Below are 17,573 nucleotides of genomic sequence, written 5' to 3' on the forward strand. Positions count from 1 at the left end.
GTAACATGGAATTAATGTTGACAAGGGTCTAATTTGTAGATGCCTCTAGGCTTATCCTTAAAATATGCAAAGCTTTTTAAAAGTTTTTTTCCCCATGGTTTGAAAAGTTGATAGTATTAATAGGCCTGCAGGTTAAATGTAAGTCCTTCATGTCCATCTGCCTGTACAAGCCCCACTTAGGGCAAAGATTTTGAAATATTTCTCGTTTCTTTTGTTATCACCATATTTGAACTAATTTTATATTTCTTGGATCTTGTAGTTTTAGATACTGTAAATTAATTCCTTAAAATAGTTGTGCGGTTTGCTCCCTAATGCCTGTCAGAGCATATGTACAGTCCTTTATGTCTCCATTTCCCCTCTAATTCTCGTCACCCATATTTGAAACCAGCAGCCACCTGATTTTAATAACTCTAAAGAGTTACTCACCTTAATTCAACTGGCCATTCAGGGTGGAGAGCAGTGGTTCTCAGCTTCCTAATGCTGCAACCATTTAAAATAGTTTCTCATGTCGTGGAAACTCCTAACCAAAAATTATTTTCATTGCTGCTTTATAACTGTAATTTTTCTACTGTTATGAATCATAATGCAAACATCTGCGTTTTCCAGTGATCTTAGGTGACCCCTGTGACAGGGTCATTTGCGCCCTCCTGCCCCCCCTTTAGAATCTGGTTTATAAGTGAGCCAGTCATTTTACTTTGGTGCCGGTTTGTTGCATTTCCACCTTCTTTTCCTAGCTTGATTTTTTTCTTTATATTCATCATTTATTCCTAAACGCTTGAATGGGTGATCATTCTTGTATACAGTGAGACATAAAATACTGAGTCAGTTTTATTTCCTCTTAAGAATGTGCCTTGTGGAGGTCACCTTCTCCCCTCTCCTTCCCTTCGAGATCTCCTTCCTCCTTCTCCTAGCCCCCTCTCCTCCCCCTTTTCCTAGTGAGGATGACTTCTGGAGCTCGCTGCACATCTGATATGCAGGACACTTCATCTGCCAGCATCCTGGCAGCTCTCTACTTTTCTTTCTTGTCTGCTTTCCTATGTTGCTCACTTTTGCAACTGCCTGCAAGAGAATATGTGTGAGGGCAAAAAGAGAGCTGAATGTTTAGACTTAATCGTTCAGCTGAATGTAGAGTTCTGAATTGGGTGTTCTTTAAGAACTCTGAAGGCCTTGTTTATTCTTTAGGGCAACATGGTGCCATTCTGATTTTGGGATCCCTCCATAGCACCTCCCATCACATTTTCTTTCCAAAGTCATCTATCCTCTGAAATTATTAATTCACTTGACTAACTCACAGATTCCAATTAGTGCTGCCTGTATGAGTATCAGTCACCCAGTGGGGCATGGGAAGCCAACTAGATGCTACAGCCCTAGAAGTCCTGTACCTTTTCATCAGCACCCGTCAGCTCCACAGCTAGGGGCGAAGCCGTGGGCGGCCCTCCTCACCCCATGCTGGATTAACTCTCTTGGTCTTGTAGAGGTCTTTAATTAGTCCTGAGTGTCTGTGTTAACTATTGCTCATTGCAGTAAGAAGCTTCTCTGATCAAGGTCGGGAGCATCACAAATCTATGAATATATTTGGAAGACACTTTGACAACATCAGTGGGTTCTCTTTGCTGAAGCTTCTGATTTCTCTGTTGATGGGGTTTCATTATACTTTCAGGAGGAGGCATGGATTAGGAACAGGCCTCAAATCCTGTAAAGAGAATGGTTGTTACCTCCATAAACAGTCTTGCCTCTATTGCAATAGTGGTTACAATGTTGCCTTAGACGTTGGTAGTCTAGCATGCAGAGTCCAGCACTGGATACACTGTTGATGTTTTTGTGTCCCATCAGAGGACATAGTACCTTCCAGCAGTATGCAAGCTAGCCAGCAGTAAGAGAGTTTGCTGGTCAGTTCTTTGATTCCTCTGTGTCGTGCAACCAAAGTGTATGGTGTCTTAAGCAATAAGGTCTTATCATCTATTCCAGTGGTTCTCAACCTTCCTAGTGCTGTGACTCTTTAATACAGTTCCTCGTGTTGTGGTGACCTCCAACCATGAGATTATCTTCATTGCTACATCATAGCTGTAATTTTTCTACTGCTAAAAGTCATAATGTAAACATCCTATATGCAGAATGTCTGATAAGTGAACCTGATGAAAGGGTTGTTTGACCCAAAAGGGGCTGCGACCCACAGGTTGAGAACCACTGATTAGTAATTGTGGGCAACAAAAAGCAATGGCAATACCTGTATTGTTTTGGGTACCTCTCTAAACAGTAAGTCATAGGAAGGGAACCCGTCCCTGGCACTGAGATTTTCATTTAATGACCAAGACTTAAGAATTCAAGGTACATGATACCTTGAAAAACAAAGAGAAAATGAAGAGAACAGCATCGTTCACTAATGTACAGCACCTTTGTTTAGCCCCCCCATGTATTTTTGATTAGGTTACAAATTAGTGCGATTTCACAAATCCTTAGTTTTGGCTAATATACCCTTCTACCCCTTCTTTTACCCCACCCCATACCCATTCCAACTTAAAAACTTTTAGCTTCTAGTACTACTCCCACACTCTTTTATACCCTGTGTATTCTAGCTCCTCATACTATATATATTGCTGATCGTGCAGAACAATAGGTTCCTACATGTCTGCCTCATGCATTCTTCATTTTGATTGCACCTTTTCCTGGCCCTTTATCCCTGTGTACCTCACTTCATTTGAGTGACCCAGACAGGTCCCCTTTTCTTTTTAAACCCCCTTTTTAGCACTTTATAACCCCAATTTACATTCCACACTAATTTACTCAGATCAACCAGATTCTTACCATATAAAGATCATGATTCATCACTGGGCTTGGCAAAGCAGCAAAACCCCGCACCAAGCCCAAGGACCCTGCTTCTTACCTGCTCTTTTAACGCGGTCCTGTCTGTCGGTGAACTGGGTCGCTGCCCCTCTCACGCCCAGTCCCATTGCTGTCCTCTCCACAGCATTTTCTCCCTCACCGCTGTTCAGTTTGTTGATGCGGCCCAGAATTTTGGATGTCAGGAAAGGGTGCTTAGAACAGCCAGACCTAATTTGTACTATTCCTTATGCCCCTCCTGCCATGAAAAATACAGAGATCTGTTAGGTCTCAAACCTGGAACTAATGGCTGAGATTCTTGGCTAACATATGAAGGTGGATGCTGGTTGCCAGCTTCTCCCTGCATCCCCAGTCTCTACGTGTTACAGGGCCCTCCTTGCTGACATACCCACCCCTACCCTAACTGCTCCAGCCCTTGCCCCAGCTGCCCTTACCTCTGTAATCCAGCCGTTTTGCTACACTGCTCCCTTTTTGGCTCCTTTCTTTCACTCTTTACCTTCCTGGCCTCTTGGTTTGTCTCTCTCCTCTCCCCTCCGGTCATGTCCACTCTGAGCTTTCCCAGATGTCTCTGCCTCGGACTGTGCTCTCCCTCATATCTACAATGAGCCTTCTCCTCCACCACACCTAGGAGCAGTCATGACCTTTCCTTTTTAAATTGTTTTCATCCATCTGATGCTGAAACGAGGGACCAGTCATGTTCTTACCTTTTTTTTACTTCCCCTTTTCATTCATAAACCAATACCTTCATCTCTTTCCCATGTTTATCTGGTTGACTTGCCAAATCGGAGACTGTCATGGAGGACGCCACCCACATTTTTTTTTGTTTTCTTCTCTTTGTTATTCTTCCCTTGTGTATGAAGTGTTTTCCTAGGAAACAGGTAGCCTCACTTACAGGTGTATCTATCACCCAGAGCAGGACTAATTCAGCTGCTACCACAGCAAGGAGACTCCCCGTTCCATAAAAAGAGAAGCTGTCTGTGTCTGAATTGTCCATGCAGCTCCTCTCCTGTCAGCTTTAGTCCATGTTTCCTCACCCATTACAGCTGTGCCCTAAGCCAGCCTCTGTGAGCACCAAATATGTTAACTTTTCCAGGGAGACATGAGCAGTTGTTCATTAACCCCAGATAAGGCCCCTAGCAACAGACCAAAGAAATAATTCTACCTGAGTCCAGTTTGGTAAGCCAAGGAGTTGATTAGGCTTATTTACAGGAGGAGTACCAGTGGCTTCAAAATAATTATGTCTTTGAAAGCTCCTACCCCACCTGAAAGCCCGATAGCTGGAGTCCCTGCCTGCACCAAACATTCCACTTTCTGAAACTCCAGAACCTCCTTCTGCCATCATGTGTGGGTGGAGCATGAAGGGAAGAGACTGAAATCTCACTTGGGAGCCTATTGAACCTTAACCAAACTCTCTGTGAAGTCCAAATCTTGTGAAGGTTTCATAAATGTAGACTCAGCGCTCTGATTAAAGTGGTATGGCCGTGTTAATGTTATACCCCAAGGATAGGGCTCCACAACAGCTGCTGATCCACAATTAAGATTGGGATTCTGGGGCTGGAGAGGTGGCTCAGTGGTTAAGAGCACTGACTGCTCTTCTAAAGGACCCGGGTTCTATTCCCAGCACCCACATGGCAGCTCACAGCTGTCTAAAACTCCTGTCCAGGGGACCTGACACCCTCACACAGACATACATGAAGGGAAAACACCAATGCACATAAAATAAATGAAACTTTAAAAAAAATTGGGATTCTGAAAATCTCACTTGGGAACTACTGGATCTAACTGTTGAGTGTAGGGCACAGACATAGTAATTTCATTAGCACACACCTGAATTCCAGTACTCTTTTTTATTAACTGTCAGTTTGGGATGGGGAGAAAGCTGAGTATGACTAGTTGTTCAGGTTGTAATTTAAGTTTTAAAATTTAAACTAAATTCAAGCTGTTGCCTAGAAACGAACATAATATACATATTTGCTGGGTACTGTGTGACTTCTGTATTGTATGCTGTTTAAAGTAGATCTAACATCTGTCTCTTCAAGCATTATTTCATCATGTTGAAAACATTCAAAATCTTGCTTTCTGAGATACTCGGTATACAGTTGCTGTCTGTAGTAGCACTCCAGCCTTCTGAGATACTCGGTATACAGTTGCTGTCTGTAGTAGCCCTCCAGCCTTCTGAGATACTCGGTATACAGTTGCTGTCTGTAGTAGCACTCCAGCCTTCTGAGATACTCGGTATACAGTTGCTGTCTGTAGTAGCACTCCAGCCTTCCGAGATACTCGGTATACAGTTGCTGTCTGTAGTAGCACTCCAGCCTTCTGAGATACTCGGTATACAGTTGCTGTCTGTAGTAGCACTCCAGCCTTCTGAGATACTCGGTATACAGTTGCTGTCTGTAGTAGCACTCCAGACTTCTGAGATACTCGGTATACAGTTGCTGTCTGTAGTAGCACTCCAGCCTTCTGAGATACTCGGTATACAGTTGCTGTCTGTAGTAGCACTCCAGCCTTCCGAGATACTCGGTATACAGTTGCTGTCTGTAGTAGCCCTCCAGCCTTCTGAGATACTCGGTATACAGTTGCTGTCTGTAGTAGCACTCCAGCCTTCTGAGATACTCGGTATACAGTTGCTGTCTGTAGTAGCACTCCAGCCTTCCGAGATACTCGGTATACAGTTGCTGTCTGTAGTAGCACTCCAGCCTTCTGAGATACTCGGTATACAGTTGCTGTCTGTAGTAGCACTCCAGCCTTCCGAGATACTCGGTATACAGTTGCTGTCTGTAGTAGCACTCCAGCCTTCCGAGATACTCGGTATACAGTTGCTGTCTGTAGTAGCACTCCAGCCTTCTGAGATACTCGGTATACAGTTGCTGTCTGTAGTAGCACTCCAGACTTCTTGTTTCTATCTCATTTGCTGCTGACCCATCAACCTTCCACCTTTTAGATTTCCACGTACAGTGTTACCAAACGGTGTTGGCTTCTGTTCTAGGCTTTGTTCCCTTCGTTATCTGTGTTGTAATGTCAGTATTTCATGCTTTTTAAATGGCTGAACAAATAGGTTTTCATTGTGTATGTACTACACTTTCTTTCTCTATTCATCAGTTGACAGACACTTATTTCCATTTCCTGGATTTTGTGAATAATACTTCAATATAAGATATGTATTTTCAGTATAATACCACGTTTTTATTGTGGGTAGAATCCAGGTGTTTTGTTTTTGTCTGATTCATGTTTCCCCATTTTTTCCTGGCATTGAGAAACAGTTGTGTTGATGGGGTAGTTGTGTCTGTGTTTGGTAAATACCTTGTAGCAGTCTTGTTTCATCCTTCCATTTACCTTTGTTTTTGAAGGTACCTTGTGCCTTGAATTCTTGAACCTAGGATTCTGCTGTCAGAATTGACTTGTTACTTGACTTACATTTAACCTTTCTTGTATTTTCTGTAACCTTTTATTCCTCAGGCTTTAGATACTTGTTTTCTCTATTTTACAAAACCAGTCATCATTTTCTCCAGTTTATTTTTGTTTGTTTATTTAGTTAGTTTGTTTTTTTTTTTTAATAGGGTCCCAGTATGTTGTCCAGGCTGGCCTTGAACTTCTCCTATCTCAGCCTTTCCAGAGACTGGGCCTCTATAGATTTGCCACTGTGTCTGACTCACCATGTTTACTGGATTTGTGAAGTGTTAGCTTAATTTGTCTGTAGTTTTCTGTCTGCCTGCCCATCACTTGTCTGTCTGTCCATCTTCCTGCCTGTTTATTTCTCTCTCTCCCTTGTAGATTTCACTCCCTTTACTATGTTTTTAGACTTATTTTTATGTATATTATGTGGATCCTGTTAGATGGTCCTGAGCCGCCATGTGGATGATGGGAATTGAACTCGGGACGCCTGGAAGAACAGACAGCCAGTGCTCTTAACCGCTGAGCCATCCCCTGCCCCTGTACTCCTTTTAAAATCACTTTACTGTCGTATTGGTGGGTTTCCAGAAGGGGTGGAGATAATATGTTTGGTTCCACTGGATGAACTGGGAGTGAGTGAGTGTGTGTGAGTGAGTGTGTGTGTGTGTGTGTGTGTGTGTCTCGCTTGAGTGTATGCTGCCCCTTTTTATTTTTTAGGTTTTTTTTTGGATGGTACACACCTGCTTGCCTGTGCTCCATCCTTTTTATTTGTTTGTTTTTAATATGGGTTCTGGGCTCAAACCCACATCCTCGTGCTAAAAGGCTAAGTACTTCATTAGTTTAGATATCACCTTAGCCCTCTTTGGTTTTGCTTTTCAAATACCACTTTCCTCCTTCTCCTCCTTCCTCATTCTCTTCTTTTTTTTAAAGTCTACTTTCATCTGGCAATACTAACTTTCTTTTAATTCACAGATTATTAACTTTTTTGAGTACTCACTTATTCTCTCTGAGTACAACTATTTTAAATGGGATTTTACATTGTGCTCAATAGTTTTTAAAGAGAGAAAATTTTCAGAACAATTCATTTTTATGGACTAGGGAAATATAGATGGATTTCTTGTTTTTCTTTTTCTTTCCTTTCTTCCTTTTTTCTCCCCTTAGTAGGAAAATATTTTTGGCCTTAGGCACCCTAAATACATATTACATTGCCTGTGTAGGGGTCATGGTTCTAATCTAAATGTCAATGGAAAAGGGCTTTAACTTCTCGTATCTGTGTTTAAATAGGACTTTCTTTTTACTGCTTATTAGCTAAGTAGCAACCTCGACTCTTTTACTGACATCTAGAATAGTTTGGAGATAATTTCAGAATATTGTGACGACACTATACAATATCTATTGTTTTATTTATTTATTTGGGAAAATAGTATTTGCACCACAGTTTTCATGTTGCAAACTAAAACCTTATTGTGTGCTAGTGAATTTTCGATTTGTATAAAAATGATTGAAGTGATATGGGAGCACTTATGTCTAAATAATTACTTTTTTATAGTAAAGCCATTTGCAAATGAAGAAGAATATAAGAAAACGGAAGAAATAGTTCAAAAGTTTGAAAATGGAGTTGGTGAGAAATTGCATCAGAAATTACTTGAAAGGGCTAAAGGAAAAAGAAACTGGGTATTTATTTTATATACTTATAATTGGAAACAATATTTGAAGGAGAATTTAAAATATAGGTAGCTTTAATGTTTAAATTATTTCTTAAAGTGCTTGGAGTAATTGTCATTATGGTCACAAAAGAATGATTTACATCATTGGAGAGCATTTATTTTATAAGCAAGTTTTTGTCTTACCTGAGAATGTGTTAAAATGCAGGTTTCCTGGAATCAATAATAGTTGACTCAGTAAGTCCACAAGGAGGCCAAGAAACTCTTATTTTAATTCCTCTCTGTGGTGTCTATTTTGGCCAATATTGGTCATAGGATCTAGGGTTAGACGTGCTGGGCAGGCTCTCTCCCACTGAGCCGTATCCTCTCCAGTCCGTGTGGTTCTGATGCAGATGATCCATAGACTTGTGTTTGTTATACACAGCTTTCCAGATCACTGTAGCCTGACAAAAACACCCTAGACACCAAAGTAGTTGTGTTATAGGTCTCCTAAATATATTTAAACAGGGCATGGAGGAAGTGGAGAAAGTAGCTGGACATACAGATAGAAAGAGCAGTCTCAGACAGACAGAAAGAGCAGTCTCAGACAGACAGAAAGAGCAGTCTCAGACAGACAGAAAGAGCAGTCTCAGACAGACAGAAAGAGCAGTCTCAGACAGACAGAAAGAAGTCTCAGACAGACAGAAAAGTCTCAGACAGACAGAAAAGTCTCAGACAGACAGAAAAGTCTCAGACAGACAGAAAGAGCAATCTGAGACAGACAGAAAGAGAAGTCTCAGACAGACAGAAAGAGCAGTCTCAGACAGACAGAAAGAGAAGTCTCAGACAGACAGAGAAGTCTCAGACAGACAGAAAGAGAAGTCTCAGACAGACAGAAAGAGAAGTCTCAGACAGACAGAAAGAGAAGTCTGAGACAGACAGAAAGAAGTCTCAGACAGACAGAAAGAGCAGTCTCAGACAGACAGAAAGAGCAGTCTCAGACAGACAGAAAGAGCAGTCTCAGACAGACAGAAAGAGCAGTCTCAGACAGACAGAAAGAGCAGTCTCAGACAGACAGAAAGAAGTCTCAGACAGACAGAAAAGTCTCAGACAGACAGAAAAGTCTCAGACAGACAGAAAGAGAAGTCTCAGACAGACAGAAAGAGAAGTCTCAGACAGACAGAAAGAGCAGTCTCCGTTTGCCTGCAGCTTTCTTCTCTGACTTCTTTAGTTATACTGCTTCTTAGTATATGAATTAAAGAACGATTTTTCATAATTAAAAAACTAATGATGGTAACTTACAATTTTAAGGAGAAAAGTGTCTGATTTTTTTTCATGAGACATTGATCCTTATGAAAAAATAACAGTTACCACTTCCCGATTCTTTGGTTCTCAATTTTGAGTCCTGGGGGATTTTAATTAAAATGGGAGTAGAGGTGAAGAGGTCCTAGCTCTGCTCGTATTCATTTTACTCTGGTCTTTTTCTGGGTTACAAACTACAGCTTGTACCATCATTTAAAAAAATGCAGGTAAACTGCTAAGATCTAGTATCTATTGATTTAGGTAAGGAATTCAGTTACTTGCTGTGAAAGGGGACACATAAAAAGTATAAATTATTTTAAAAAGTATAAATTATTTTGAAGCACACTGAAGGGTCTTGTATTTCTAACTAGAATTTCAGTTTATCTTTGGCAAAGGAATATTATAAATGCCTTAATAGCTGTTATCATTGAGTGAGGTTTTGGTAACTGTCCCTATACTCCAGGAGTGACATAAGTGCCGTGTTGATAGTGTAGCTAAACCAATGAATGGTTAGGAGTTTGTAGTTCCAAGAGTAAGCAGAAAGGAAGGAGGTTGTTGAAGTAGGATTTTTCATTGTCTGTGGTGACTTACAATGTGGTTTTGAGCATGGAAGAAAAAGAAACAAATATAGCATTCCTTCTTGTTAGCAGTTGCATATTCAAGTATCTTGAAAACCAGTGTTCTTAAATTCTTTCAGCTGGAAGAGTGGTGGCTCCATGTCGCCTACCTGGATGTGCGTATCCCATCACAACTGTATGTGAACTTTGTGGGCCCCAGCCCCCATTTCGAACACTACTGGCCCGCGATGGAAGGCACGCAGTTAGAAAGAGGAAGTTTAATTCTGTGGCACAACTTGAACTACTGGCAACTGCTAAGAAGGTAAAAGTGCTAAGGGCCCTGGCACGGGCTGAGCCAGGAAGGTGCGGGCACTGGGGGCCCAAGGGGCCCAGGCAGGGGTTCAGGCAGGGGCTGAGCCGGGAAGGTGCGGGCACTGGGGGCCCAGGCACGGGCTGAGCCGGGAAGGTGCGGGCACTGGGGGCCCAGGCAGGGGCTATGCCGGGGAGGTGCGGGCACTGGGGGCCCAGGCACGGGCTGAGCCGGGAAGGTGCGGGCACTGGGGGCCCAGGCACGGGCTGAGCCGGGAAGGTGCGGGCACTGGGGGCCCAGGCACGGGCTGAGCCGGGGAGGTGCGGGCACTGGGGGCCCAGGCAGGGGCTGAGCCGGGAAGGTGCGGGCACTGGGGGCCCAGGCAGGGGCTGAGCCGGGAAGGTGTGGGCACTGGGGGCCCAGGCAGGGGCTGAGCCGGGAAGGTGCGGGCACTGGGGGCCCAGGCAGGGGCTGAGCCGGGAAGGTGCGGGCACTGGGGGCCCAGGCACGGGCTGAGCCGGGAAGGTGCGGGCCCTGGGGGCCCAGGCAGGGGCTGAGTCGGGAAGGTGCGGGCACGGGAGGACCAGGCACGGGCTGAGCCGGGGAGGTGCGGGCACTGGGGGCCCAGGCAGGGGCTGAGCCGGGAAGGTGTGGGCACTGGGGGCCCAGGCAGGGGCTGAGCCGGGAAGGTGTGGGCACTGGGGGCCCAGGCAGGGGCTGAGTCGGGAAGGTGCGGGCACTGGGGGCCCAGGCACGGGCTGAGCCGGGAAGGTGCGGGCACTGGGGGCCCAGGCACGGGCTGAGCCGGGGAGGTGCGGGCACTGGGGGCCCAGGCACGGGCTGAGTCGGGAAGGTGCGGGCACTGGGGGCCCAGGCAGGGGCTGAGTCGGGAAGGTGCGGGCACGGGAGGACCAGGCAGGGGCTGAGCTTGAGCTTGCCTGTTGTGGGAATAAGAGAATGCTGTCAGCCTCACTCAGTTATTCAGGGGAGGAATGATATAGTTGTGATGACTTGATGGCGAGTTTTAACAATGACTTTTTCATTGAAATACTTTTTAATAGAGAAAAGTTGCCTGTACATAGATCTGGAAATACTCCTCTGGACATGAACCAGTTCCGAATGTTGTTTTCTACCTGCAAGATCCCGGGAATTGCTAGAGATTCGATTATGAATTATTTTAGGACTGGTAAGTAAAAATGTAGGATGTAGATAACTTTTTTTTAACACATTGGGATTTGGGGAATTTTGCTATGATTTCTAATATAATATTTTCAATAGTTGGGTTTTCATGAATTTGCTAGAAACTTTGTGTGAACCTGTCTTTCTTCCATTACCAGTTCAGTAATATGCTTGATGACTTTAGCTTCTAGTTGTATGTTATCTCATTTCCTAAAGTAGAACTTAATTTCTACTCCTCAGTAAAGCCCTTTTCCTACAGACATGTCCCAGATCCTAAAACTCCCAACCCCGTCACCCCGGTGCTGCAGTTTCGGATCGCCTTTGGGTACCCACACCGTCAGTGTCCCCCTTGGCTGTCTCTGTGTCCACCCTGTGATGTACAATCGCATGGCCTTACCGTTCTGTACAGCTATGTCCTTCCCTGTCGTGTGGATCCATCGCATCTTGCTGTAATTGTCAGTTTATTCTTTCACTTCAAGACAGGGCTGCTTCTTGCCTTTCTGCCATTCTCAGAACTCTTTTCTCATTCTTAACAAACACAGAAAAATCTGACCTTTAACCTCAAGTTGACCAGCAGCTTGGAGAAGAAGAATCTGGAGATGCCACGTCCCTGCCCCTGGCAAGGAGGAGTTAGGGTTAGCAGTCAGCTGCCTTGGAGATGAGGTTATGCTGAACTAATCACATGGGTTCTTAGAAGACAAACAGAGATGCAGCACAGACAGGGCTGTGATGTCCCCTCAGTGGCGTTGAAGATGAAGAAGGGGATCCCTGAGCCGAGGAAAGGAGTAGCCTCTGTAGAGCCTTTGGAAGGAACACAGCCACACCTCCATTGATGTAGAGAAACGTACTTCAGACCCATCCTTCAAACCCCAAGACCATCAGGTTGCGTTGTTACAAGTCACTTGATAATTTGTTCAGCCTACCCTGCTTCGTGTATACCTCATGCTCCTTCCTTTAAAAGTGGTGAACAAGAAGCTGGAGTGTAGCTCAGCGGTGAAAAGCCTGACGGCTCGTGTGAGGCCCTGAGCACAACCCACAGTACCACAGACAAAGCAGGTGTGAGAACCAACTGACCAACGTTTCCGGTCCGCAGGATGCTGCTGCATGTGCCAGATCCCCTTGCTCTCGAGTGTCCGTCATCCTCTCTCTCCCCACTGCACTTCCGGCTTTCTTGCTTGAGAGGGTTGCTCCCACCTGTTATCTGTCACACTGAAAGGATGCTGCAAGTGCCACCTCATAGCGAAAGCCGTCTTCCCTGCAAGTCGTGATGGCACAGGCCTGCCGTCCACTGTCCTGGACACGGAGATGGGATGGGAATTGAAGGCAAGCCTGGGTTGTGTAAGGAACCCTATCTCAAAAGCAGCAAACCAACCAACCCAATGCCTCCAGTAGGTTGTTCTCATTTGAACCACTTTGATTACCTAATAACTAATCTGGTTATGTTATCTTTCTCTCCACTGATCTCTTCACACAGCCCCTGGAGTGCTTTCTTAAAATACTGTGCTCCATAAAGCCATGTGCTAACTTCCTTTCCATCATAGTAAACACTGGACGTCCTTTCAGAGTCACAAATGGTGCAGCCTCAGCTGGACTTCTGAGGAAGCTTCACTGAGCTTTGTGCATTAAGCAAATTGTTTCCTTTTGTCCTAATACCTTAACAGTTACTGGTCCCTCTGCCTGGTCCTCTCTCTGCAGAGTTTCCATGGCTCATTCTCTCATTTCATTCAGATCTCTTTTCACGTATCCTGGTAAGTTCCTTTTGAGGTTCCACCCTTCTGTCACACATTCTTCTAACATTTTATTGATTGAATGGGTATCATGTTTATTTTTTTTTCAAACCATTAGTTTTGGAAAGGCTGTCAGTAGATGATGGTAATAAAGGGTATCTGTGGTAAACATGAAAGGGTCTGGAGATATCTGAAGGGGTCAGAGAGAAGAAATTACTTGGAAATATCCTGAGAAGCTAAAATATTTATCTCCTCAGTACTGGTGTAAGAAGAAATAATGGGGTTACCAGAAGATGGTCATTCCTCATGGTGGATAAATCGATGTCATGAAATCCCAGCACAGCAATTTATCATGGAGAGCAATGAATAATTCCGGGCCACTGACTCTGTTCCAGTGGCACTGTGTGTCTTGTCTTTCCTCTCTTTCACTTTCCCATCTCGGAGCCAAGGAACAGGGGAACTTCCTCCCTGACACCCCGGCGTATAATGATTGTCTCTAATGAAGACGTTCATCGAGGAATCGATGCTAGGTAGCGCACCAGCTAAAACACCCCTCGTTCAGGTACTACATACTCAATCGATGCTAGGTAGTGCGCCAGCTAAAACACCCCTCGTTCAAGTACTACATACCCCTTTGCTTTGCAGTTATGGGAGAGATTTGCATGGTTCATAGTGGTATAGCTGTAGTCAGCAATTAAGTTATCTGATGAAAGAGTAACATTAAAATAATCTCAAGAAAAACAGCTTCTTCTCTCAAGTGGTTCTTCTAGGATTCCTCGGACCACCTTCCCATTCCTACGTCTTAACTAAAACTTAAAAAATTTCTTACAGCACAATGATGTTTCTCATGGTACACACCTACTTGAAACTTAAGGAGTTCTCAAGATTCACATGGACAAATTTCAAGAATATGTATTTATGTCATGGAATCTAAAATTCTGTCGACTTGAGATTTCTTCCTTGTGGTTATAGGGATCACACTTGATCTTGGGCATAGTAAGCTATAACTACAGCCTTGAAGTTTTCTTAAATTGTGTTTAAATAAATGTAAACATAAAAGTTGTATACTGTATATACTATTGAACTACCATATGATGTTAATGCATGTCTGCATTATAAAGTTAAACGTGCCTGTCTCCTTAAACATCTGCCATTTCTTTATGGCAAAGTCCTTTCTTCTAGTGTTTTGAAATATGCAGGTCATGGACACGTGTCTGGTGACCTTGCTGAGGAGTAGCACTCCAGAATTTACTCTTACCCGAGCATAGCTTCATGTTCGTTATGGATTCTCCTCATCTTCCCTTCTCTCTCAGAACTTTGTCCAAACGGTACGTTTTATATCATGTACTCACATGTGCTCCCTCTCTCTCTGTCTCTTCTGTCTACGTCTCTGTCTCTCTCTCTGTCTCTGTCTCTCTTTCTCTCTCTGTCTCTCTCTGTCTCTCTCTCTCTCTCTCTCACACACACACACACACACACACACACACGAGATGAAGACACTATTAGAGGAATTATATTCTGTTGGCTGAATGCAGCTTTACTGAGTCTCGTTTTCTGTGTCTTTTTCAGAGAGTGAAGGGCATTGTCCAACCCACATTGCCGTGCTGTGTCGAGGCAGAGCTTTTGTCTTTGATGTATTGCAGGAAGGATGTTTGATCACCCCACCAGAGCTTCTCAGGTTTTTAAAGGAATTCTGCATTCTTGATTGATTGATTTTGTCCTTTGACAATTCTATACACGTATAGAATTATTATTCTCCCCTACCTCTGCCTTTCCTTGCCTCCCTAACAGCTCCTTCTCCCATACAACTGTCTTCCATACTCATGACATTTGTTGTCGTTGTCACTCACTGAGTCTGGCCAGGGTTGTCTGGGCTCAGCAGTGGGTACAGCACAAGCTTCCTTCTCTGAGACTCTGTCAGAAGTCATTTGTCTTTGTTACTTACTGTTCTGTTGCTGCAAAGAGACCCCGTGTCTGAGGCAACTTGTAGAAGAAAGCATTGAATTGGAGGCTTGCTTACAGGTCAGAGGGTCAGTGCCTCGTCGGGCACTGCCTGTTGGTAACCCATGCCTACAACACAGGTGCTGTAAGTTCGTGACTGAAATGGTGGCTCGGATGCAGTTAGCAGGTGACACATGTGGCCCTTCTCTGCCTGCCAGCTCTTCCTTTTGTCGTTTTCTCCTTCCGCCACTGTCCGTGAGCCTCACAGGGAGTAGTAGATATGTCTTGCTTATACTCCCTCAACCATCACTTACTCCTAACACACTGGCAAGCTCTGCGTCTCTGCAGTCACTGCCCTTCGAAGCAGAGAAGCTGCTCTAATTAAGACTTAGAGTAGCATTTGTCTATGGGCTAAACACACATTCTTAAGAGGCAGTCTGGCACACAGGCTTGTCATTCCAGCAGGGAACAGAGGCTGAGGTATTCAAGATCATCCTGGCCTTAGCCAGCGCTTGACCCACTGGGAGTATCTGACAAGACTGTCTTTATTGGATATCTTTGGTCTCAAGCTCTTGCTTGGGTAAAAAATAAAAAACAAGAATTGCCTTTCAGTAAAATGATATGTTATAAAGTAAGACTTTCATACTTGCTGTTCTTAAATATAGCTACTTTTAACTTTTCAATTTTAGATATATGTATATGTTCTAGTTGGATATTACTGATCCCATCTCCCTACTCCAGAAGCTACTGTTATGGTTTGGTGTGCTCCCATCCTTCCAGATGGATTGTAGTAAATTTACATGTAATTTATTATTGTTATTATTATTATTATGTGCCATTTATACCACTACAGAAAGCTTCAAAGCATAAAGACACTCAGTCACAAAATGAGGACATCAACGTGCTCAGCTCTAACTTTTTCCATTATGAATACCCTCCCTTCAGTTCCACATCACATGTGACCTGACACCTCCTCCAGCCTTCTCTACGCCTGCACGTCTCCTCCCTCTCATGGTCTCTGTCTGCTTCCGTCTAGTGGTTGTGTGTGTCTCTGTCTTTCAGTTCCCCATGGGGAATTTGAAACAAATCTCACTCTGTGTAAATGTTTAGTAATTTACACTAAATCCTTTTAGTGTAAATATTTTAGTATGAATCTCTAAAATATAAGTAAAATACATACATACTACCATGACACATTCAATGGCTTCTCATAAATTAGCAATAGTCGTTTAGTATATTAATCTCTAGTTACTTCAAATTTCCTAAATGATATTATAAATGTTGAGTTGTATATATATGTGTATAATTCAAATGGCTTATTAAAATTTATATTTGCATATATTAAATGTATATTAAATGTAAATATATAGAAGTATGTACTCAAGCCTCTGTGTGCACGCACGCGCACGTGTGTGTGTGTGTGTTTGTGTGTGTGTGTGTGTGTGGGTGTGTGTGTGTGTGTGTGTAGGACAGAGGTTGAAGACAGGTGTTCTCCTCCATGATTTTTCACCCTCTTTCTTGAGAGAGGGTCACTTACTGAACCTGGTGTCTGTGGTTGACTAGAATGGCTGGCCAATAAGCTTCAGGAATCTACTGTCACTCCCCCACACTGCCATCCCAGCCCTGAGGTTACAGGCAAATGTTAACATGCCTAGTTTTTTTTAATTTAAATTAGAAAATGTCAATCCCAGCTCTCCGCCCTTCTCCCTCCCAGCCCCACCCCCACCCCCCAGCCCAATCCCCACATCATTCCCCAGGGAGGGTGAGGCCCTCCTTGGGGGGGAATCTCCAGAGTCTGTCATTTCATCCAGGGCAGGACCTAGGCTCTTTCCCATATGTCCAGGCTGAGAGAGCATCCCTCCATGTGGAATGGGCTCCCAAAGTTCATTTGTATGCCATGGTAACACTAGTCTACTACCCAAGGCCCCAGAGATTTCTGAGGCCTCCTCACTGACACTACGTTCGTGGAGTCTGGATCAGTCCCCTGTTGGCCTCTCAGCCATCAGTCTGGGGTTAAAGAGCTCCTCTTTGTCTAGTCAGCTGTCTTTGTGGGTTTCACCAGCATGGTCTTGACCCCTTTGCTCATCATTCCTCCATCTCTGTCACTGGGTTCCAGGGGATCAGTTCAGTGTTTCGCTGTGAGTATCTGTCTCTGCTTCCATCAGTCACCGGATGATGGTTCTATGATGTCATATAAGGTAGTCATCAACCTTATCATCAGGTAGGGGCTATTAATGTATCTCTCTGCTATTACTTAGTTTTCCAGTTGGTGTTAACCTTGTACATCTCTGGAAATCTCACTAGTGTCTCGCTCTCTCCTCAAAGCTATAATGACTCCAACTATTATGGTATCTTTCATCCTCATCTCCTCTATTCTTACCCCGACTCAACCTTCCTGCTCCCCCATGTCTTCTTCTACCCTCCTCGTATCCCCCTTTTGCATGGTTCCCGCTCCCCCTATGTTCCCAATCTGCTCAGGAGATGCTTCTCTGGGATATAATGCATATCTCTTGGGAACCTCCCTGTTTCCCAGACTCACTGGCCCTGGGATTGTAGGATGACACTCCCCTGATCCATATCTAAAATCCATATATGAGTGAGTACATACCATGTTTGTCTTTTTGTGACTGAGTTACCTCACTCAGGATGGTTTCTTCTAGTGCCGTCCATTTGCCTGCAG

General features: G+C 44.0%; 1 protein-coding gene across 4 annotated transcripts in view; it reads left to right on the forward strand.

Moving 5' to 3' along the window:
• Positions 1-17,573, forward strand: part of Crot (carnitine O-octanoyltransferase) — a 38,220-nt gene that overhangs the window by 3,082 nt on the left and 17,565 nt on the right. For 2 of the 4 annotated variants that reach the window (XM_005083958.4, XM_040735814.1), the window contains exons 4-7: positions 7,784-7,908; positions 9,877-10,058; positions 11,108-11,232; positions 14,522-14,630. In XM_005083958.4, coding sequence (XP_005084015.1) covers positions 7,784-7,908; positions 9,877-10,058; positions 11,108-11,232; positions 14,522-14,630 — 541 coding nt within the window. The remainder of the gene's footprint in view (positions 1-7,783; positions 7,909-9,876; positions 10,059-11,107; positions 11,233-14,521; positions 14,631-17,573) is intronic. The other 2 variants (XM_013123488.3, XM_013123489.3) reach the window with 1 other exon arrangement.

The sequence above is a fragment of the Mesocricetus auratus genome, unplaced genomic scaffold (genome assembly GCF_017639785.1).
Source record: "Mesocricetus auratus isolate SY011 unplaced genomic scaffold, BCM_Maur_2.0 Super-Scaffold_100051, whole genome shotgun sequence".
Classification (NCBI taxonomy): Eukaryota; Metazoa; Chordata; class Mammalia; order Rodentia; family Cricetidae; genus Mesocricetus; species Mesocricetus auratus.